The 22,122-nt window shown below is 46.1% G+C and overlaps 1 protein-coding gene across 1 annotated transcript in view; it reads left to right on the top strand.

Moving 5' to 3' along the window:
* Positions 1-21,662, top strand: part of ARHGAP10 (Rho GTPase activating protein 10) — a 353,126-nt gene extending 331,464 nt beyond the window's left edge. Inside the window, exon 23 of the mRNA XM_044300373.1 lies at positions 20,951-21,662. Coding sequence (XP_044156308.1) covers positions 20,951-21,039 — 89 coding nt within the window. The 3' untranslated portion in view covers positions 21,040-21,662. The remainder of the gene's footprint in view (positions 1-20,950) is intronic.
* The last annotated feature ends 460 nt before the right edge of the window (positions 21,663-22,122 follow it).

Raw genomic sequence — 22,122 nt, 5'->3', positions numbered from 1 at the left:
AAGCCTTACTGCATAATTTATTTGAAATTATGTTGTTTTTACGCTTAAAATCTAATTCTCCCACACAAAAAAAAAACTATTTGCCTTTCTAACAAAAACCCAAAGCTCTATGTACAATAAGTGTATCTGGTTTTCGTATTTTCTCATCTTCTAATTTCAGCACACATTCTCTCATCTTAGCATAGAACTGGGAGCCATATACCATGCTTCTGGACATGATGGGTTCCGTCTTAGACCCATAGTTGAATTATTGTCTGTGACCCAGATCTGTTAGGAAAATGGCATCTATGGTCACTGAGACTGGAATTGATGGACTGGACATTGATTTTACATACTATGTTGTGACATAAGCCACAGGTTGTTTTTCCACTAAACTGAAGCTTTAAGGCGCTGTTTCAATTAGTCTTGGAAGTAAAAAAAAAAATGTGACTCCTTAACTAATGGACTGTATAGAGATCTTCTCCTTAGAGAAAACACTGGTTACAGGCATCTAGATTCTGACGATGCTCCTAAGCTGATTTACCCCATATTAATTGCTTCAGCCCTTGCTGTATCTCTCTGTCTTTAGCTTTTAGCTTTTCTCTTTTTGTTACAGATCTTTGTAGAGTAAATGTGTAGATAATGCATATATTGCAATCCATTAGTTTTAGAAGGTTCCATGGGTTGTTCAATTATAGCTCTGTTTTGAGAGTCAATGGTAATAAGTGCTCTGTACCTTGTAATTAATTAAAAGGAATGTTCCTTTCTGCTTCGGTTTAAAGATATATACTGCATGCTGTTAAAAATGGTACTGTATTTAAAAGTGATTTATGTGGAAACTAAGGTAAATGAGGAATGTATTTATTAACAAGAGGAACATTATTTTCTGTTGATTGGTAAATAGTGTTTTATGATTATCTCAATGTTATGTATGACTATTCTTGGTAGAACCTAATAAGTAGGCCAGGTATGAATGTTGGAAAACTCTGTGTTAAAAGGCATCTGTCGGCAGATTTTTCCTTATGACGCTGGCTGACCTGTTACATGTGCACTTGGCAGCTGAAGGCATCTGTGTTGGTCCCATGTTAATATGTGTCTGCATTGATGAGAAAAATATGTTTGAATATGTGCAAATGGGTCTCTAGGAGCAAGAGGAGAGTTGTCATTGCACCTAGAGGCTCTGCTGTGTCTGCAACTGTCACACCCTTTCCATTATGATTGACAGGGTTAGACAGTGCAAACGTCATGATGCCTGGCCCTGTCAATCAAAGTGGAGAGAGCACAGCAGTTGCAGAGAGAGAGGAGCCTGTAGGATTAACAGCAACGACCCCATTTCTCCTAGAGGCTCATTTGCATACAGATGTAGTAGACTTAAACGCTTAACTCAAATCTCTTAAGTCATAGTGATATCCTGTAACAAAATCAATGGAAGGGGTCGGTTTAACATAACTAGTTTTGTTAACACATCTTGTTAAGCATGTGTGTTAACTTTTTCTAAGTAATGCGGGCACATATGAACATGGGACCAACACAGATGCCTTCAGCTTCCAAGTGCACATGCAGCAGGTTAGCCAGCTTCATAGGTAAAAATCTGCTGACAGATGCCCTTTAACCCCGTTAGCCACTGTGACGTAGCTGTACATCACAGTGGCTGAGGGCTTTTACAGGGAGTGCAGAATTATTAGGCAAGTTGTATTTTTGAGGATTAATTTTATTATTGAACAACAACCATGTTCTCAATGAACCCCAAAAACTCATTAATATCAAAGCTGAATATTTTTGGAAGTAGTTTTTAGTTTGTTTTTAGTTTTAGCTATTTTAGGGGGATATCTGTGTGTGCAGGTGACTATTACTGTGCATAATTATTAGGCAACTTAACAAAAAACAAAATATATACCCATTTCAATTATTTATTTTTACCAGTGAAACCAATATAACATCTCAACATTCACAAATATACATTTCTGACATTCAAAAACAAATCAGTGACCAATATAGCCACCTTTCTTTGCAAGGACACTCAAAAGCCTGCCATCCATGGATTCTGTCAGTGTTTTGATCTGTTCACCATCAACATTGCGTGCAGCAGCAACCACAGCCTCCCAGACACTGTTCAGAGAGGTGTACTGTTTTCCCTCCTTGTAAATCTCACATTTGATGATGGACCACAGGTTCTCAATGGGGTTCAGATCAGGTGAACAAGGAGGCCATGTCATTAGATTTTATTCTTTTATACCCTTTCTTGCCAGCCACGCTGTGGAGTACTTGGACGCGTGTGATGGAGCATTGTCCTGCATGAAAATCATGTTTTTCTTGAAGGATGCAGACTTCTTCCTGTACCACTGCTTGAAGAAGGTGTCTTCCAGAAACTGGCAGTAGGACTGGGAGTTGAGCTTGACTCCATCCTCAACCCGAAAAGGCCCCACAAGCTCATTTTTGATGATACCAGCCCAAACCAGTACTCCACCTCCACCTTGCTGGCGTCTGAGTCGGACTGGAGCTCTCTGCCCTTTACCAATCCAGCCACGGGCCCATCCATCTGGCCCATCAAGACTCACTCTCATTTCATCAGTCCATAAAACCTTTGAAAAATCAGTCTTGAGATATTTCTTGACGTTTCAGCTTGTGTGTCTTGTTCAGTGGTGGTCGTCTTTCAGCCTTTCTTACCTTGGCCATGTCTCTGAGTATTGCACACCTTGTGCTTTTGGGCACTCCAGTGATGTTGCAGCTCTGAAATATGGCCAAACTGGTGGCAAGTGGCATCTTGGCAGCTGCACGCTTGACTTTTCTCAGTTCATGGGCAGTTATTTTGCGCCTTGGTTTTTCCACACGCTTCTTGCGACCCTGTTGACTATTTTGAATGAAACGCTTGATTGTTCGATGATCACGCTTCAGAAGCTTTGCAATTTTAAGAGTGCTGCATCCCTCTGCAAGATATCTCACTATTTTTGACTTTTCTGAGCCTGTCAAGTCCTTCTTTTGACCCATTTTGCCAAAGGAAAGGAAGTTGCCTAATAATTATGCACACCTGATATAGGGTGTTGATGTCATTAGACCACACCCCTTCTCATTACAGAGATGCACATCACCTAATATGCTTAATTGGTAGTAGGCTTTCGAGCCTATACAGCTTGGAGTAAGATAACATGCATAAAGAGGATGATGTGGTCAAAATACTCATTTGCCTAATAATTCTGCACTCCCTGTATAGAGCGGGCTGCTGCGGTGAGCCTGCTCCATACATGGTGGGTGCCAGCTGTATAATACAACAGGCACCCCGCTGCAATGACCATATTACATGTATTACATGATTTTAGATGTCAGTTTTTCAATGCTGTGAGTAAATAACAATTTAATAAGTGCATTTTATGCTTAAAAGGGTTTCCAGGATTAGAAAAACATAACTGTTACCTTCTAGAAACAGCAACCTCTAGTCAGATGTGGATCTGTTTGGAAGAAAGCATCCATGTTTTTTAAGCTTGAACAACCCCTTTGGCTAGAAGGATACACATAGATTCCCGCTGTATCAGGACATGTCAGTTAATAGCTTAACTTCACGTAAGGACTGGAGTTTCACATATGACTACATTATCACTCAACCCCTTTACTTGTTAGTGTCCTGGACCCTACAGTATATAAAGAGTTGTTTGGTGGGGTCCATACACTATAGAGCTGCTTTAACTGATCCTGAGTTTCAGGAACAATGTGGTCATTAGTGACATTCTTTTAGTAGCAAGATAGTATCTGTTTGCCCAAACCATATGTACCATTATCTGTATTTTTCATATCCACAGCATGCCTATTATGAAAAAGGTATAGAAATACTTTTGACATATTAAAGGTATTTTCCAAACACAGTGTTTTTTTTATAGAAAAAACGAACAAGTCTATAAAATAACAAAAGGACTCATATTTAACTTAAATTGTGACCCCTATTAGGGACAACGTGATGCTAATGTAAGTGATATAAAGCGCTGCGGAATATAGTAGCACTATATGAGTGCATAAAATAAATATTTACCTCACCAATCCGCTGCCCATCCCATGCCAATGCTTCCGTGGTTCCTCACCAGTCTCTGTTTATCGGGCTCCAGGGATGACATGACATGTGGTTGCTGCAGAAAATCTATGGCTGTAGTGGTGACATGCTAACATTAGAGATGAGCTAATCGAAGTTTACGAAGTGGAATTAGATCTGAATTTCAGGAAAAATTGTATTCACACTGAAGCCAAATTTCCTTACACTTCGTGGTAACAAATCACAATAATTTTTCTTAAAATGGCTGCTGCACATGTTAGGACATGGAGCAAAGAACTCTGGGAACAAGGGATCACCCACAATGCAATGCATGCAGCCATTCAGCAGCCAGCCACCCCCTGTGATGTCACTGCCCTATACATTTTCCAGTGTACTTAGTGCAGGGAGAGATGTGACAGTGCTAGGAAAGACTTTATTGTGCTGAAAAAACGATTTAGAAGTTCAGGGAAAGATTATTCATAGTGTAGGGAATAGATAGGGAGGCATCATCCACACTATAAAAGGAGAACAGGGTCTAATAGGAGAGTGTACAGCCTGGGTAATAAGAGCGATTCTAATACACCTTACTGCACTAACTGGAGATCCAAATTTCACTAAATAACAGCTCAGTTATTCTGGAAAACCTTGCTTGTTATTGGGGTGCAAGTGCTGCGTGATACAACCATTTACGGGGTGTATTAATAGGAAATATATGTACGTCCTATTAGCTGTTCTGCAGTGATTTTTGATTGTTATACTTTTTGGGGGGGTCGGTATGGGGGGAATTCATAGGAAAAAGTATGCGTCTTAATTGCCGTTCTGCGGTGAAGTTACATTTTACTACAGCTATTTACAAGGTATATTAATAGGAAATATATGTATGTCCTATTATCCATTCTGCAGTGAATTTTGATTGTTATACATTTTTTTTTGGGTGGGGTGTATTAATAGGATATAGAATACATCTTTATTGCCATTCTGCGGTGAAGTTACATTGTACTACAGCCTTTTTTGGGGTGTATTATTTTATTTATTATTTATTTTTATTTAATTCTTTTATTATACAGTATGTCAGACAGACAAGTGACAGGCCCTTCAAAGGGAATGGGCAGTGGCCCAAATGTTTCTGTCGCAAGCAGAAGAATGGGGGGGGCGGTGGCAGCAGGAGTCGCAGCGAGAGGCCTGAGCTCCCAGTGTCATCTAGCAGTCTTGTTTTGACCAGCAACCCAGCGGTGCTTGAAAGGTTGACTCGGTCTTCAATTTCATCGCAAGTGACATCAGACACACCCCAGCCAAGAGCCGGTGGATTCCTCTGACTCCACGCTTACTTGGCATGGCCTGTGAACAGGCCCTGTGTCCCCAACTGTCCTCAACCTGCCTCTGTCATTTTCTGTTCCCTCAGCGTGAGAAGTATTATACGCTGTAGGCTCAGCTCCACTTTTCAGCGCGGACGAGTTACTAGAGGAGAGTCAGCATCTACTGCCCAGCAAAGATCCGTAGGAGACATCTGCCGCTTCCACCGGTAGGCGGGCAAGTAGTGATGATGAGAGTCGCATGGGAGCAGGTGTTGTGAGCAGTCAGGCTCCTGGCCCTGAGACCGTTGAGGGGACATCAGTGACGTGCAGACCATAGCGGATAATAATGAGGTAGCCGATCGCACTTGGGAGACGGGGAGACGGGTGAAGGGGCTTCATCATCATCAGGAAAAGAGGGTGGCAGCTTGCGCATGAGGCAGCGGCTGAGCCGTGAGTCAGCAGGGTGGCAGCAGTGGGAGGTCAGGAGCCAAACGTACCAGGGGTAGACCACCCTTTTCACAGGAGCCTACCTGCCTGGAAAGTAGCTGTGCAGGGGTTCACAAAGGCAGTGGTAGCAGGCTGTCAGCCCGCAGTGTTGAGGGGAAAATGTTATACCCGGAGGTGTGGCAATTTTTTGTTAAGCTGCTGGAAGGTGAAATTTGTGGGCAGAAGGTGAAACGTGGCCAGGGTGCCAATTTTGGCAACATGGCCCTGCGTCAACACATGCAGTGTCACCATAAAGTGGCCTGGGAGAACTGTGGCTCTGATGTGGTTGTCCAGCCTGCTGCAGCAACCTCTGCATTACCCAGTAGCATTCAAGGCTTCACCACCTCAGCTGAAGGTAGCTGTCTGTCCTTCCCATCATCTACTGGTCCTAATGCTCCTGCTCCTCGATAGTCATTTTGTCAGCAATTGATTGCCAAGAGACAACAGTATGAATGCACCCATCTAACGGCGCAGAAGCTGAACGTGCTCCTGGCCAAGTTGCTGGTGCTGCAGTCCCTCTCTTTCCAAGTGGTGGACTCTTCTCCATTCAGAGAACTGATGGTTTGCGGAGAGTCCCAAGCCGTCATATCTTTGCAAAAAAGGCAGTACCAGCCCTGCACACATATGTGGAACAGAAGGTGGGCCAGTCCTTGAGCCTGTCGGTGTCTGCCAAAGTGCACGGCAGCGCCGACGTGTGGAGCTGTAAATACGGTCAAGGACAATATATGTCCTTTACAGCCCACTAGGTAAATGTGGTTCCTGCCCAGCCACACCAGCAACTTGGCCAGGTGACGCCGCTTCCACCTCCACCTTCTCACACTGTTGGTCCTTTGACAATCTCTGCCTCCACTGCAGGGACCATTTACAGTGCTCCTCCAGCATACCACATGTGCAGGGCAAGGAGGTGTCATGCTGTTCTGCACCTAGTTTGCCTAGGTGAACAGAGTCACACAGGGGAGGAACTGCTCCGCGTCCTTCATCAATAAATTGAATCCTGCCTTTCTTCTCGGCAACTCAAAGTTTGAACCATGGTGACCGACAACGGGAGGAACATGGTGTCGGCGCTGCGTCAAGGAGGCATGATACATGTTCAATCTGGTTGTAAAGCGGTTCCTGAAGTCTTCACCCCCACCTCTACATCCTGAAAATGGCCATGAAACTTTGCATGCACTTCAGCCACTCGTACACTGCAAGCACACCCTCCTTGAGCTGCAGAGGCAGAACGGCTTCCCACAACATAGGCCTATATGCAACGTTTCCACACGTTGGAGTTCCACCCTCCATATATTCGACCGATTATATGAACAGAGAAAGGCCATAAACGATTTATTGATGATACAGGTGGACAGAAGTACTCCCCTGTGTAACTTCGATGTTAGCTAGTGGCAGCTCATGCTTGACACCTGCCGTTTGTTCGGGCCCTTTGAGGAGGCCACTTTATTTGTTAGTCGCCAGGGCTACGGTAGTGAACAACGTCATTCCACTGATTCATGTCCTGGAGCAGATGCTGCTAAATATTGCTGGCTAGGGGACAGGAGATGTAGTGACTACATCTTACAGCCACATGATTCCTGTGGGGGCTGAACTAGAGGAGGAGGAGGACATTTGAGCACAAGAAATGTGTAGAGAAATGGGTGGTTTTTCTACACAAGTGACAGGAGAGGAGGAGCATCTGGAGGAGCTACAGGGTGATAAGGAAGACCAGGCAGATGACCTAGACACACTGTGGCAGTATGCAGTGGAGAAGGAGGCAGGGAGTCCCTCCGAGTGACTTGCGCAAATGGCCCAATGCATGCCAGTTGCTTGCGTAGTGACAGCCGAATTGTCAACATTCAGCAGAGGGATGACTACTGGCTCTGCACCCTCGCTACTAGTCCAAAATGGGAGCCTTTTTTACACCCGCTGAGAGGGAGGATAAACTGAACTACTATTGAGACATCCCATGTAGTCAGTTGGCCATCGCCCATCCTCATGCACGTCTGACTTGGGGGGGGGGGGGGCCTTTGCGCTCACGTTCCACTGCCATGGCTGCTTGGGTGGGGGGGGGCAGGGGCAGGGGCAGTTCCAGCTCCATCAGCAGCAACTTAACAGGGGGTTCAGACCTGAGCGTTCTGAAATGAGCGCTCTGTATGCGCGATTGTACGGGCGTTTACAATCGCGCATACAGAGACAGGCGTGCACACATTGTCGCGCGTTCCCGAATATCTATGTGTGGGAAAGCGCGACAAACGCCCCCAAAAAAGCTCAAGAACTTGTTTGAGCGTCGGGCGTTTTACAGCGCGATCGTACGCGCTGTAAAACGCCCAGGTGAGAACCATTCCCATAGGGAATCATTGGTTTCTCCTTGTTGAGCGTTTTACAGCGCGTAGGAACGCGCTGTAAAACGCTCAGGTCTGAACTTAGGGTTAGTCTAAAGTCGCTGATGAGCAGTTTTCTTCACCCGCCTACTGAAGAAATTACTCACCAGCAGCAGGTAGGCATAGAGCAGAAACTGAACTAGCAGGTTGTGGCATACTTGGAGTCCACCCTGCCACCCCACATCGAAGATCCCCTTGACTACTGGGCAGCCAAACTCGATTTGTGGGCGCAACTGGCCGAGTTTGCCCTGGACAAGCTTTCCTGTCCGGCCAGCAGTGTGGCATCAGAACATGTGTTTAGTGCGGCAGGGGCCATAGTTTCCCCAAGATGAACTCGCCTGTCCACCCAAAATATGGAGAAACTGACCTTTGTGAAGATGAATCAGGCGTGGATCAGCCAGGATTTTCACATACCAGTGCCTGATGCATCAGACGAGATCATCTATGGTGCCAACTTTGTCAAAAGAGACCTGTTTCTTCTGGCTACTTGCTTCAGCTACTATTCTGATGCTGCCACACCCCTGCTGCCAGGTGCTCCTGCTGCCACCCACCATCTTCAGCTGGTACTGGTATTGCCCCCCACCTCACAACTAGGGTTGAGCGATATACCGGTATCCACGATATACCGCGATATTGAAAATCGGTGATATGGCGATATCGCCCTTTCCTAATAACCGCAGTATTTAAGGACGTCATAAGAGCGGTCGCATGTGTGCTGACCGCTTCTAAAATGTCCGCTTCCTGCCACCTGCTTACGTTCCCCGGTCACTGGTCTCTGCCTCCTGCATTACTACTGCAAGTGCACTGGAGGGTTTTTACTACATTACCACTGCAAGCAGGTTTTTTTAGTTTTTTTTTCGCTTTTCCACAAGTTTGGTGCCTAGTCTGCCGCCGCTTCTTGTCTTGCTCTGCTCCACCTCCACCCGTCTTGCTCTGCTCCTCCTCCACCTCGCTCTGCTCCTCCTCCGCTTCTCGTCTTGCTCTGCTCCACCTCTGCCTCCTCTCGTCTTGTTCTGCTCCACCTCCGTTGTCTCTCTTCTTGCTCTGCTCCTCCTCCACCGCTGCCTTGCTCTGCTCCTCCACCACCTCTCTCTGCTCCTCCTCTGCCCTGCGTCTTGCTCTGCTCTCCTGCCTCTTGTCAGTGCAGTAGTTTGAGTGACATATGACTAAAACTCGGTGGGACCTAACAAATAGACTTTTCTCTGAACCATGGGGCAGCTAACATATAAAGCAGTAAGTGATCTTGCTGCCATCTGCTGCAACATTACCAAAACTTTGTACAAACATTAATATGTGTCACCAACGCATGTGTCTTTACTCCAGTGTCCACCTGTGATGTGATACGCATATAAATAGAGATGTCATTGTGTACATACATGACGTGTATTTGTATATATCGTGTGTACTGGGCTCCGGTAGACTGATGGTTTACATTGATGGTGTTTTCTGTGTTTTCATGTGCGTTGCCCTTTGTGACCAACAGCCCACTACTGACTGCTAACATAACCCCTGGCTATTTCACTACTCCTTCAGGTAAAGACTGCAGTCACTGTGCATGGGGGTGATTTATAGGGGTAGGAGAACTTCATAGTTGAAGTCAGCTTACTCATGTACTGCTATTTTTTTGGGGTGGAGAATGACCCCCCCCTCCCCCATACCAGTTGTCACTTCTAGCCCATGTTGAGCCCTGTCCTCTTCTTTAAAATCTCCCAAAGAAGACTTCCTCTACGAATTTCCCTAATAGGATCTTACCACAGTTACACATGGATCGTAAGAGGCGTCCCTACACTACCACACACCACCCCATACAGTATAATATCTCCTTGTGGCCCACCGCCCCTACAGTATAATATCTCCTTGTGGCCCACCGCCCAATACAGTATAACATCTTCTTGTGGCCTACCGCCTCATACAGTATAACGTCTCCTTGTGGCTGCCCCATACAGTATAACATCTCCTTGTAGCTGCCCCAGTGCCCCATACAATATAACTTCTTCTTGTGGCTGCCCCATACAGTATAATGTCTCCTTGTGGCTTTCCCCATGCAGTATAATGTCTCCTTGTGGCTGCCCCCATACAGTATAATGTATCCTTGTGGCTGCCCCCATACAGTATAATGTCTCCTTGTGGCTGCCCCATACAGTATAACTTCTCCTTGTGGCCCCAAGTGTTTTTTTAATTCTAAATGGGTATTTATCGCGATATGTACAGCAGGCTGGATTTCCAGCCTGCATTTGTGGGAGGGGCATAGGGTATTTACCTGCCGCACGGCCTCTCCAGGCTGTCGGCATCGTGTGGTGCGGCATCTCGTATTGCGGTGACGTCATCCTGGTTCCGGTTCCGGCCTTCCCTGCATCGACGGGCAGCGGCAGCACTCCTCTCCTACGCGGCGATTTCGGTAAGCGAAACCGGCCCCATTCGCTCCACCACCTGTCTGCATATCACGGGCGGCCGCCGCCAGCTGCGCGGTCCCCTCAGCCCTCACCCCCGCTTACTGCGCTCCCTCCGCACATCACATATGGGGCATGCGTATAGCGGCCCCCTGCTGCTTCACTGTCAGGTCTGGAACACGTTCGCACCACCGCAACTCCCCCAGGTCTCTTGGTACATTTCAATCTCCTGCATACAGAATCAGGCCATGTAGGTTGGGTTCCTGGTAAAAACTTATTAGCATGCAATTGGGCACTACTTAACCAGCCCTGTATCAGAGCAATGGTGGGAAGAGCTTGTCTCAAACAATCAGTGGAGCAGGTCAGGGCCCATCACTGGCTCCTGGCTGGCAGCATGGCTCAGGCATGTCTTTTTAATCACTCAGCAGCCCCCCCCCCCCCCCTTGTTGGCAGTGCTCCCAGGTTTCTCTTAAATGCCCCTGTGTTTTTGCTATCCAGGTTCACATTTCTAGGTTACATTCCGCTCATGAGTCGCAGCATCCTCAAGCGCCTGGGTTCCATTTTCCCACGCCAAAGGACCCCCCCCGGGTCCAAGTCCCACGGATCAGCGGGTCTGGCCGGTGGAGAACCGTCCCCCGTTAACCATATGCTGCGTCTCATCAAGCAGCACTTGCACTGCCGCTGGTGTTAAAAAAAAACAAAAACATCACACTTCTCCACCTTTTTAGTCCAGCTCTGTCACACGTTCAGGTTTTCGTTGTGTCCTATTGCCTGATCCGTTCAGGTTTTCTCCTTTCCTCCTGCCTGATACGTTCAGGTTGTCTTCGTGTCCTGTTTTCCTGATACGTTCAGGTTTCTTCGTGTCCTGTTGCCTGATACGTTCAGGTTTTCGTCGTGTCCTGTTGCCTGATACATTCAGGTTTTCGTTGTGTCCTGTTGCCTGATACGTTCAGGTTTTCTTCATGCCCTGTTGCCTGATACGCTCAGGTTTTCTTCGTGTCCTCTTGCTTGTTACGTTCAGTTTTTCTTCATGTCCTCCCTCCTGATACGTTCAGGTTTTCTTCGTGGCCACGCTGCGTGATACGTCCAGGGTTACTCTGTGTCCTCTTGCCTGTCACGTTCAGGTTTTCGCCATGTCCTGGTCCTGAGACATTCAGGTCCTCTTTTGTCCTGTTGCCTGATCTGCTCGTTTTGTTTATCAATCCAAATATTTTTCCTTTGTCTACTTACGTCACTCACGTCAACCCCCCTCCTACTGTCCTGTCACACTTCATGTCTTGTTGCCTCATACGTTCAAGCCCTCTCAATGTCCTTTTTCCTGATCCGTTCAGGTCATATCATTGCTCTCCATGCGTCATACCAAGTCACGCCTCTGTCTGTTTTTATCTCGACTCATGTCTTGCCTCCTCCCACTGTCCCGCTCGCTTCCAATTGTCTTCCACTGTGCTCATGTCATCTCCTACTGCCCATCACGCCAGTCATGTCTTCGCCCGCCAGCACCCGGGTCACGTCTTTTCTTTCTAGTCACGCCCAGTCTTGTACCTATCACGGTCAGTTCATGTTTCTTTAACTGTTACGCTCGGGTCCTGTTGCTCTCCGTTGCCATCATGCGCGGGTCATGTCACCTCACTGCCTGCCACATTTGTAAGTTCCACGCTGGCATCCAGTAGGGGTTTCGTCATCAGATGCGTCTCGGCCATCGGTCTTGTTACAGGGCCCAACGCCTCTAAATCACCTGACATGCCAGGTTATGTTCATTTCCTACCTGATACGCTCAGGTCACGTTGTTTTCCCTGATTCCTTCAGGTCTTGTCTTTCCGTCGCCTGATAGCCTTCAGGTTATACCACGTTCTTCTGCCTGATACGTTCAGGTCGGTTTTGTTGGCCCCGGGCATGCCTTCTGTCCACACATCACGGCACCTGGCACGTGCCACTCGTCTCCACAGCACCCTCTTCTTATCTTCTTCAGAACCAACTCCTGGCGCACCCTGGGTCTCCAATCCGATCATCCTGCACCGTCTAAATTTTTTCGTAATTTGCCTGACACGGTCAGGTTGTCATTTATTTTCTCCTCATCCAGGTTTCGTCCTTTCCTGATCGTCATTTACGTAAGTTCCTTATCAGAATGTTATTGGTGTACCTCTTCACGCAGGTACCAGTTAAGCTTCCTCACTTACCAATCTCAGGTTCGCGGGGTGTGAAGTTTTCACCCTCTTCGCGGCCATACCCGGGCATTTCGATTGCGGTCAGTGTTCTATTTAAATTCCGTCCTAACCCTTCCTTGGCTCCAGGTAAGTCCCAAAAAAAAAAAAAAATGTATTGTATGGGGTTTGTCATTTCACTTCAGGTCCTCCTAACAGGGTCCGGCTCGAACGGTGTGCCCATACTCAGCGGTATCATGTCCCACGTGTCCGACATAGAAGACTCGATGTCTATCCCAGAGTCAGCAATCTCCGAAACAGCCAGCCGCGCTTCATACAGACATTGGACCATCCCCAAGTTGATCACTGAACTCAAAAAGAAGGGGATCCGCCACTCTGCATCAGCGCGAAAGGCCGAGCTATACCGTTTGCTTTTTCCCGAATCACCCAGGGCTCCCGAACCACCCAGGGCCTCCGAAGATCTGGTGTCCATGTCTACCATTCAACTATCCCTGACCCAACTCCACCCGACCATCAACAATTTAGCGTCATCAATTTCAGACATTGATTCCAGGCTCCAGGCCATCGAGAACAAGGGTTCCACGTCTCCTCCTCCCCCAGAACCCGAAGCCGTTCCTTCCACTTCCCGATCCAACGCCCCAGGTACAAGTCCCGGCACTCCCGACATCGCCCCTGCCTTCTTCGTGCCAGAAAATATCAGGCGTGATATTCTGGCAGGAAAGGACATCAACTTAGCCGCCATCCTGATCTCCACCCACGACACAGTCGAAAACCGAACAATTGCCTGCGGTGATGTATCGGTAGTGCTCAGATCTAAAGATGCCCACCTCAATAGGAAGCTTACCATCCCTGAATTCATGCTGACCTTCAGCCTATACCGTGATATCGTGTGCTCCGTACATCCCCATCGCAGGGAAGAGCTAGATACATACCTGTACAGAGTCACCGAGTTAGGGTACAAATACGGCGGCTCCGCTTTCTATGAATACCACCGGTCATTTTCTGCAAAGGCAGCAGCAGCGTTCCTCCAATATCAGCATGTCACCAATTGGGCTGTCCTGGACATGGAGCTCTTTTGCAGGCATTTTGCCGGCCAGAAAGCCCCAGCTTGTTCCAACTGCCAATCAGTCCTTCATTCTTCCGATTGGTGCCCCCACGTCTCCAACCCACCCCCTTCCAGGCCAATCATCAACACCGGAGCACAGGAATCTAACCCTTTTTCGGATAAAATTGGCCGTCCCATCACCTTCTTAGGGAACAATCAAATCTGCAATAATTTCAACTTAGGCTTCTGCAGTTATGACAAGTGCAAAGCACTACACATTTGCTCCATCTGTTTTAGGGCCCACCTTCAGTCCTCCTGTTCCCAGCGAACGGCTAAACGCTCCTGACTAGGCGCGGTCAACATCAACCTGTTACTCTCCCTCCTCCAACAGCACCATGACCCCAATTTCGTCCTGTTCCTCAAAAAAAAAAATTCCGAGGGTTTTCATACAGGGTTAGTCACCCTTCCGCAGGTCACTTGTGAATGCCCCAACCTTCTCTCATCTTTGGCGGACCCTGTGGCGGTGGACGAATTGTTGGAGGCAGAATTGCAGAAAGGCTTCATGATTGGCCCATTTGCCGAATCCCCCTTCCTCGTGTACCGGGTCAGCCCCTTAGGCTTAGTTGTAAAGAAATCCTCAAATAAAAAAAGATTAATTTACGATCTGTCTGCTCCTCATGCATCCAGCACCCCCAGCCTCAATTCTCTGGTCCCGTCAGACGAGTTCTCCATGCAGTATTCTTCTCTGGACGAAGCCATACAACTCATCTTACAGGTCGGAGCAGGAGCTTGGTTGTCAAAGGCAGACATTTCGGATGCCTTTAAGCTGCTGCCAATCCTGCCTCACCTGTGGAAGTTCTATGGCATTAAATGGAGAGCAAAGTATTATTTTGCCACCCGCTTGACGTTCGGGTCAAAGAGCAGCCCCTGGCTCTTTGATCAGTTCGCCCAAGCACTTCACTGGGTCCTGGTCAACCATGCCCATTGTCCGAAGGGTGATCCATTACTTGGACGATTTCTTACTCATTGAGCAGGCTGAACACGTTCCGGACAGGCTGGACAGCCTTCTTAGCCTGTTCAGTAACCTGAACGTTCCAGTGGCCCCCTCAAAGGTTGAGGGCCCCTCCAGGGTAATCACCTTTTTAGGTATCACCCTAGACACCATCAAAATGGAGGCCAGACTTGTTAATTAGGCTAAAGGACTCAGTGGCCAGGCTCGTGGGTACCCGCACGGTGTCAAAGCTGGAACTCCAATCGTTGTTAGGGGTCTTTCAACTTTGCCGCCAGGATCATGCCGCAGGGCAGATCATTCACCTCCGGCCTACTCAGACTCCTCCCAACAGCCTCAGATCAGCATACCCTCATCCACCTCGAACGCGATGCGTTGGCTGATCTGGCCATGTGGTCAGTTTTCTTGTCCAGCTGGAACGGCATCTCTCTCTTTGTTCCCCAGTGGAATGATGCCTCCCCCTTGGTGTTTTCCGATGCTGCCACATCCCTCGGTTTTGGAGCCATTTGCGGGGACCAGTGGTTTGTGGGACCTTGGCCCGCGCAGGTCTCTTCAGACCAGGAGGCCGCCAAGTCCTCTCCCCTGCTCGAAGTGTACCCCATCGTATCAGAGGCTCTTGTCTGGAGGCAGTCATGGAGAAATAGGCCAGTATGCTTCATGACGGACAACCAAGCGGTTGTCGACATCCTCGCTAGGGGTAGGTCCAGCTCCCCCAAGGTCATGCGTCTAGTTCGCAAACTCACCTGGCTGTCTTTGCAACAAAATTTCCACGTCATCTGTAGGCACATAGAGGGCAAAAAGAACACCGCAGCCGATGCCCTTTCCCGATTAAACTTCAATTTATTCTTTCAGATCATGCCAGGAGCTCGGAGAATCGGAATCAACCCTCCAGGGTTCGAAGCCCTGATCGTGTACTAGATAAGTACATTTCCGCAGCCCACGGTCTCATCCGCAAGTCACTCTCGGAACTATCAAACGGGGTGGAACACCTTCAGACTATTTTCATGCCTTCATCCTAGGGGGGACAAGGACAAGGTCTCCTTCGTCCTGGCCTTCTTGGTGTACTGCCATAAGGAGCTCAGGTTATCTCACAACACCATCAGACTCTACCTAGCGGGCATCCAGCATCACCACATGATCAATCATCCCAGTCATATCTCCTTCTTTTCTTCCCAGGCGGTCAAGGCAGTCTTGAGAGGCATCCAGAAGCAATCCTCTCCGTCCACTCCCACCAGACAACCAGTCACAGGGGATTTATTTCAAAAGATTTCTGCCTCCCTAGATGGTAATCCTTTCGGGCCATTCAAAAGTTTGATCCTCAAAGCTGCCCTCTACCTCAGCTTCTATGGGTTCCTCAGGCCGCGTCCGCAGCTTCCAAACATGGCGTCCCAGCTCACATCATACGTAAAATGGGACGGTGGCAATCTTCATGTTTTGCCCGTTACATCCCACATTCACCGGTCGAGATCGCCAAAGCTTTTTCTAATTTGGTTCTGTAAATTTCTCAATCAATAAACTGCCTAAATTCATGTTTTTCCCCTTTTCTGGCTTACCCGCGTACATGGCTAAAGGCACACCACTAGCCAAGTTAGGTTCAACCGTATCCAGTTTTCTCACCTTCGTCCAGTGCTCCTCCTGGAGCCTTGACCACAAGTACAGCAGGCTGGATTTCCAGCCTGCATTTGTGGGAGGGGCATAGGGTATTTACCTGCCGCACGGCCTCTCCAGGCTGTCGGCATCGCGTGGTGCCCCACCCTACCCTCCCTCATTTCCAGTCTCGCTTCAAGCACAGACTTCTTTGGGTTTGCCCCCTTTTCTGGCTTACCCGCATACATGGCTAAAGGCACACCACTAGCCAAGTTAGGTTCAACCGTATCCAGTTCTCTCACCTTCGTCCAGTGCTCCTCCTGGAGCCTTGACCACAAATATCGTTATCGCGGGAATATTTTTGATATCGCCCAACCCTACTCACAACTATGTCACTGGGCCACTCTGTGGTCTCCTCATGCTGCTGCCAGCTCACCACTATGCCATCTCAACACTCTTTGGTCTCCTCATGCTGCTGCCACCTCACCACTCTGTCACTGGGTCTCTCTGTGGACTTCTCATGCTGTTCCCACCCTCCCCACTTTATGACTGGGCCACTATTTTGCCTTTTTGGCGTAGATGACATCACCATTTATTTGACCATTCTTCTGATCTGTCAGAAGGAAGTAAAAATGAGACACACAACGGATCCTGTCTATGTAGCAGCTGTAAGGCCTGTATGACATGGTCCCTATTTTGCATCAGAATTTGGCTTATGATTTGGTAGCCAAAAGCAGGAGTGAGTACAAAACACAGAAGACATGCAGATATTCTGTTCACGTGTCATCTCTGTTTTGGATCCACTCCTGTTTTGTTTTTGTTTGTTTTGCTTTAGCAATACTGATGCATTACTGACCTTATGCTGACCAAGTTAAGACGGATGCTCAACAGACAGGATCCTTTTTTGGGGGGTTATTGTTCTGACTGATCAGAGAAGACAAATAATCTGTGACGTCGACACAAACTTACTGCTGACACCCTCTCCACTCCACTTGTAATTTAATAGAACAGGTTCTGTAGAAATCTATGTGGAATCAGCTGCTGACGGTGTAAAAGGAGTGCGCTCTTTCACACTATAGTAGGATCTTGGGCCTCTGCACGGTTCTTTATACCTTGACCTGTAAGGCTGAGTTCACACTTGAGTTATTTGATCAGTTTTGGCCCCATGAAGTGTACAGTGATTCTAAGAGCGACACCTGTCATCTGTGTGTCATACTGACTCACAGTTTCACTACCATAGCAGACTCCCTATGCGTGTTTCTGCAAGGCACAATGTTTTACATCACTATACAGGCTCTCTGCAGCCAGTAAATATTATTATTATTATTTTTTAACGAGATTCACCACAAAGAAATTTAGATCGAATCGGATCTTTTTGGAAAATTCAGCAAACTGACCAAATAGAATTTTTGAGAAATTCGCTCACCTCTAGTTAACACCACTGAAGTCATCGCCATAGTCAGTAATAGGCTGCAGTTATCACATGTCATGTCGACACAGCATTGTTACTATATATCCTTGTCAAAATTATTGTTTTGGACAAGCCAATTAAATACTTACAGCCAATATTTTGCTAGTTTGGTAAGAAATACTTTGGTTCAGTTTTGTGGTCACAGGGATAAGCACATCAGCTCTGCAGTGTGAGGACCTAAACAAGTGCCCAGGTGCTATAACAGTAGAGTCCCCATGTGCCCCCCTCTAAGTAAAGCTTAACAGTAACTATATATCCATATTGCTCCTTCCTCCACTGTCTATATGAAGGTTATTACTAGAGATAAGAAAATTTCCTCTTATGAAATTTGTTCACACTTAGTTTGGTGGTAAAACCAGAATTGCGTTATGGATTCTGTTACTGAGTTTCATCCCAGATTTATCACTCAGACATTTTTATAAAGTGGAAAACTCACTCAAGTAGGGAATGGCATTAAAAAACTGTAAAAAGTAGCATTTCTAGACAAGTGTTAGGCTTAATATTTAGGTTATCATTTTAGCATATTAACATACAGTATCTTTCAAGATTTGATAATGTATACAGTTGCAAGAAAAAGTATGTGAACCCTTTGGAATGATATGGATTTCTGCACAAATTGGTCATAAAATGTGATCTGATCTTCATCTAAGTCACAACAATAGACAATCACAGACTGCTTAAACTAATAACACATAAAGAATTAAATGTTATCATGTTTTTATTGAATGCACCATGTAAACAGTCACAGTGCAGGTGGAAAAAGTATGTGAACCCCTAGACTAATGACATCTCCAAGAGCTAATTGGAGTGAGGTTTCAGACAATTGGAGTCCAATCAATGAGATGAGATTGGAGGTGTTGGTTACAGCTGCCCTGCCCTATAAAAAACACATACCAGTTCTGGGTTTGCTTTTCACAAAAAGCATTGCCTGATGTGAATGATTCCTCGCACAAAAGAGCTCTCAGAAGACCTATGATTAAGAATTGCTGACTTGCATAAAGTTGGAAAGGGTTATAAAAGTATCTCCAAAAGCCTTGCTGTTCATCAGTCCATGGTAAGACAAATTGTCTATAAATGGAGAAAGTTCAGCACTGCTGCTACTCTCCCTAGGAGTGTCCGTCCTGTAAAGATGACTGCAAGAGCACAGCACAGACTGCTCAATGAGGTGAAGAAGAATCCTAGAGTGTCAGCTAAAGACTTACAAAAGTCTCTGGCATATACTAACATCCCTGTTAGCGAATCTACGATACGTTAAATACTAAACAATAATGGATGTCATGGGAGGATACCACAGAGGAAGCCACTGCTGTCCAAAAAAAAACATTGCTGCATGTTTACAGTTTGTGAAAGAGTACCTGGATGTTCCACACCAGTACTAGCAAAATATTCTGTGGACAGATGAAACCAAAGTTGAGTTGTTTGGAAGAAACACACAACACTGTGTGGAGAAAAAGAGGCACAGCACACCAACATCAAAACCTCATCCCCAACTGTGAAGTATGGTGGCGGGGGCTTCATGGTTTGGGGCTGCTTTGCTGTGTCAGGGCCTGGACGGATTTCTATGATCGAAGGAAAAATGAATTCCCAAGTTTATCAAGACATTTTGCAGGAGAACTTAAGGCTATCTGTCCAGCTGAAGCTCAACAGAAGATGGGTGTTGCAACAGGACAACGACCCAAAGCAGAGAAGTAAATCAACAACACAATGGCTTGAACAGAAGAAAATACGCCTTCTGGAGTGGCCCAGTCAGAGTCCTGACCTCAACCCAATTGAGATGCTGTGGCATTATCTCAATAAAGCGATTCACACCAGACATCCCAAGAATATTGCTGAACTGAAACAGTTCTGTAAAGAGGAATGGTCAAAAATTACTCCTGACCGCTGTGCACGTCTGATCTGCAACTACAGGAAACGTTTAGTTAAAGTTATTGCTGCCAAAAGAGTTTCAACCAGTTATTAAATCCAAGGGTTTACATACTTTTCCCACCTGCACTGTGAATGTTTACATGGTGTGTTCAATAAAAACATGGTAGCATTTAATTCTTTGTGTGTTATTAGTTTAAGCAGACTGTGATTGTCTATTGTTGTGACTTAGATGAGATCAGATCACATTTTATGACCAATTTGTGCAGAAATCCATATCATTCCAAAGGGTTCACATACTTTTTCTTGCAACTGTATTCTTTTAGGGAACCTGTCACCTCCAAAAAACATTTGAAGCTGCCAGCAGTACCTGAGAGTAGCCAGCAGTGTGTTTCTGACGATTGTTTTGTTCCTGAAGTTAGATGCGGCAAAAGCTCAGAAAACGTTATTTTATCCCCTGCCGGCGCGCTTCTCTAGTCATGCTTGAAGTCAAGAGGGCTGCGGCCTCCTTGCTTCAAGTCACGGTAACCACGCCCCCTTCCCTGCCTCTTCGCTGTGACTGACATCGCTTATGCAGAGAGTTCGGCAAAGCCAGCCAAACTGCTGGCTGTCAGTCACAGCGAAGGGGCAGGGAAGGGTGTGTGGTTATCTTGACTTGAGGCAAGGAGGCCGCAGCCCTCTTGACTTCAAGCATGACTAGAGAAGTGTGTCGGCAGGGGATAAAGGAACATTTTCTGAGCTTTTGCCGCATCTGCCTTCAGGAACAAAACCATCGTCAGAAACACACTGCTGGCTATTCTCAGGTACTGCTGGCGGCTTAAGATGGTTTATAGAGGTGACAGGTTCCCTTTGAAGTGAATTTGTCAGCTCTTTCAAGCATATCTAACAAATGGAAATACATGTTGGGTCTATTTAACATCATAACTATACCTTTGTTATGGTTGTTGCAGTTTCCGATTGTCATAAAATGAAGTTTGTGTGATATGCAGTGTAAAATTGTGCTGTCTAGTAGCGATCTGCCGGCAAACCACTAGTCAGTATGGCGACAAGCGATGACACAGTGATCGCTCCTCCACATGCTGCTAAGGAGAGCACTGCATGTAATAGCAGCGGTCCCCTCTGTTAGTGAGCAGGGGATTGCCGGTAGGGAACACTTCTGTCCTGACAATCGCTTGCTAATCTGCCTTTCTAATACATACAGTATCTGAATTATAGTAGGTCTGCAATGTGACAATTGTGTTTTACATAGCAGCAGCAAGAAGTGATTTATGTTTTTTTTTCTTTGTAGTACATAACTCAAGAGAACCTGGATGGTTGGAGGGAACGCTTAACGGCAGACGAGGGCTTATTCCACAAAATTATGTTCAGTTTCTCTAGCTACATGTACCATATGTGATGCACCGAAGCTGTACATGGTATCCATGGATTTCCGTTCCAGTTGTGTTAATAGTGTCTTGTATTGTGACTGCCTGAACCATATGACCAGACTTTAGCTGGTAAAAAAAAGGTCATTAAAGCAAAGGACACACAATATTGCCAAACTGTACTGAAAGACTTTATTACTGTATTTTTTGTAACTTGGTTAGATATTATACTGTTACTGTCACTCATTTCACGATTTCATTCCTGGTTAAAAAAGAAAATTTGTCTAATTTTATATAAAAATAAATTGTGTGATGTATTGCCTCCTTGGCAACGAATGTAAGGCAAATAACATGCATGGCTCACCCACTCAAGGCACCAATTTGAAACCATTTAGAAATGATTCTTCACCTTTGCCAGTTTTATGTTGCTTCATCTTATTATAAGGGCATGATCACTTTTGGAAAAAGTAACATTTTATATTCCTTTCTTTATAAGTTCTCTTTTTGTAGCAGTCACAGATTTGGTTGTTGTTGTTGTTGTTTTGTTATTTTTAAGATTTCACTTGAATTGTATTATTTTTAAAGTATATTTACTACAGAAATGTAATTTTATCCTAAAATAAAATATTAGTTCTTTAAAAAAAAGCTAAATCAAAGCAAATATATATACGCTATGTTTTCACAGAATATTGTATCCTTTAAGTTACCAGATAACACGCTGTGTGTGATCATTTGAAAGTTTTACTTGGTTTAGGCCTTATTTTATATATATATATATATATATATATATTTTTATTTTTTTTTTTTTCAATTTTTTTTTTGTGCAGCACAAGACTTGGTAATGGCTTACAGTGTTGATACATTGAAAGTGGTTCTGTAGGAAAATAAACTATATAAACAAAAAACATGTAAGGCTACTTTCACACTAGCGTTCGGGTGTCCGCTCGTGAGCTCCGTTTGAAGGGGCTCACGAGCGGACCCGAACGCAGCCGTCCAGCCCTGATGCAGTCTGAATGGAGCGGATCCGCTCAGACTGCATCAGTCTGGCGGCGTTCAGCCTCCGCTCCGCTCGCCTCCGCACGGACAGGCGGACAGC

This window comes from Bufo gargarizans, chromosome 1 (genome assembly GCF_014858855.1).
Source record: "Bufo gargarizans isolate SCDJY-AF-19 chromosome 1, ASM1485885v1, whole genome shotgun sequence".
Classification (NCBI taxonomy): domain Eukaryota; kingdom Metazoa; phylum Chordata; class Amphibia; order Anura; family Bufonidae; genus Bufo; species Bufo gargarizans.
The sequence above is the reverse complement of the archived record's forward strand: the minus strand, read 5'-3'. Positions and strand labels throughout refer to the sequence as shown.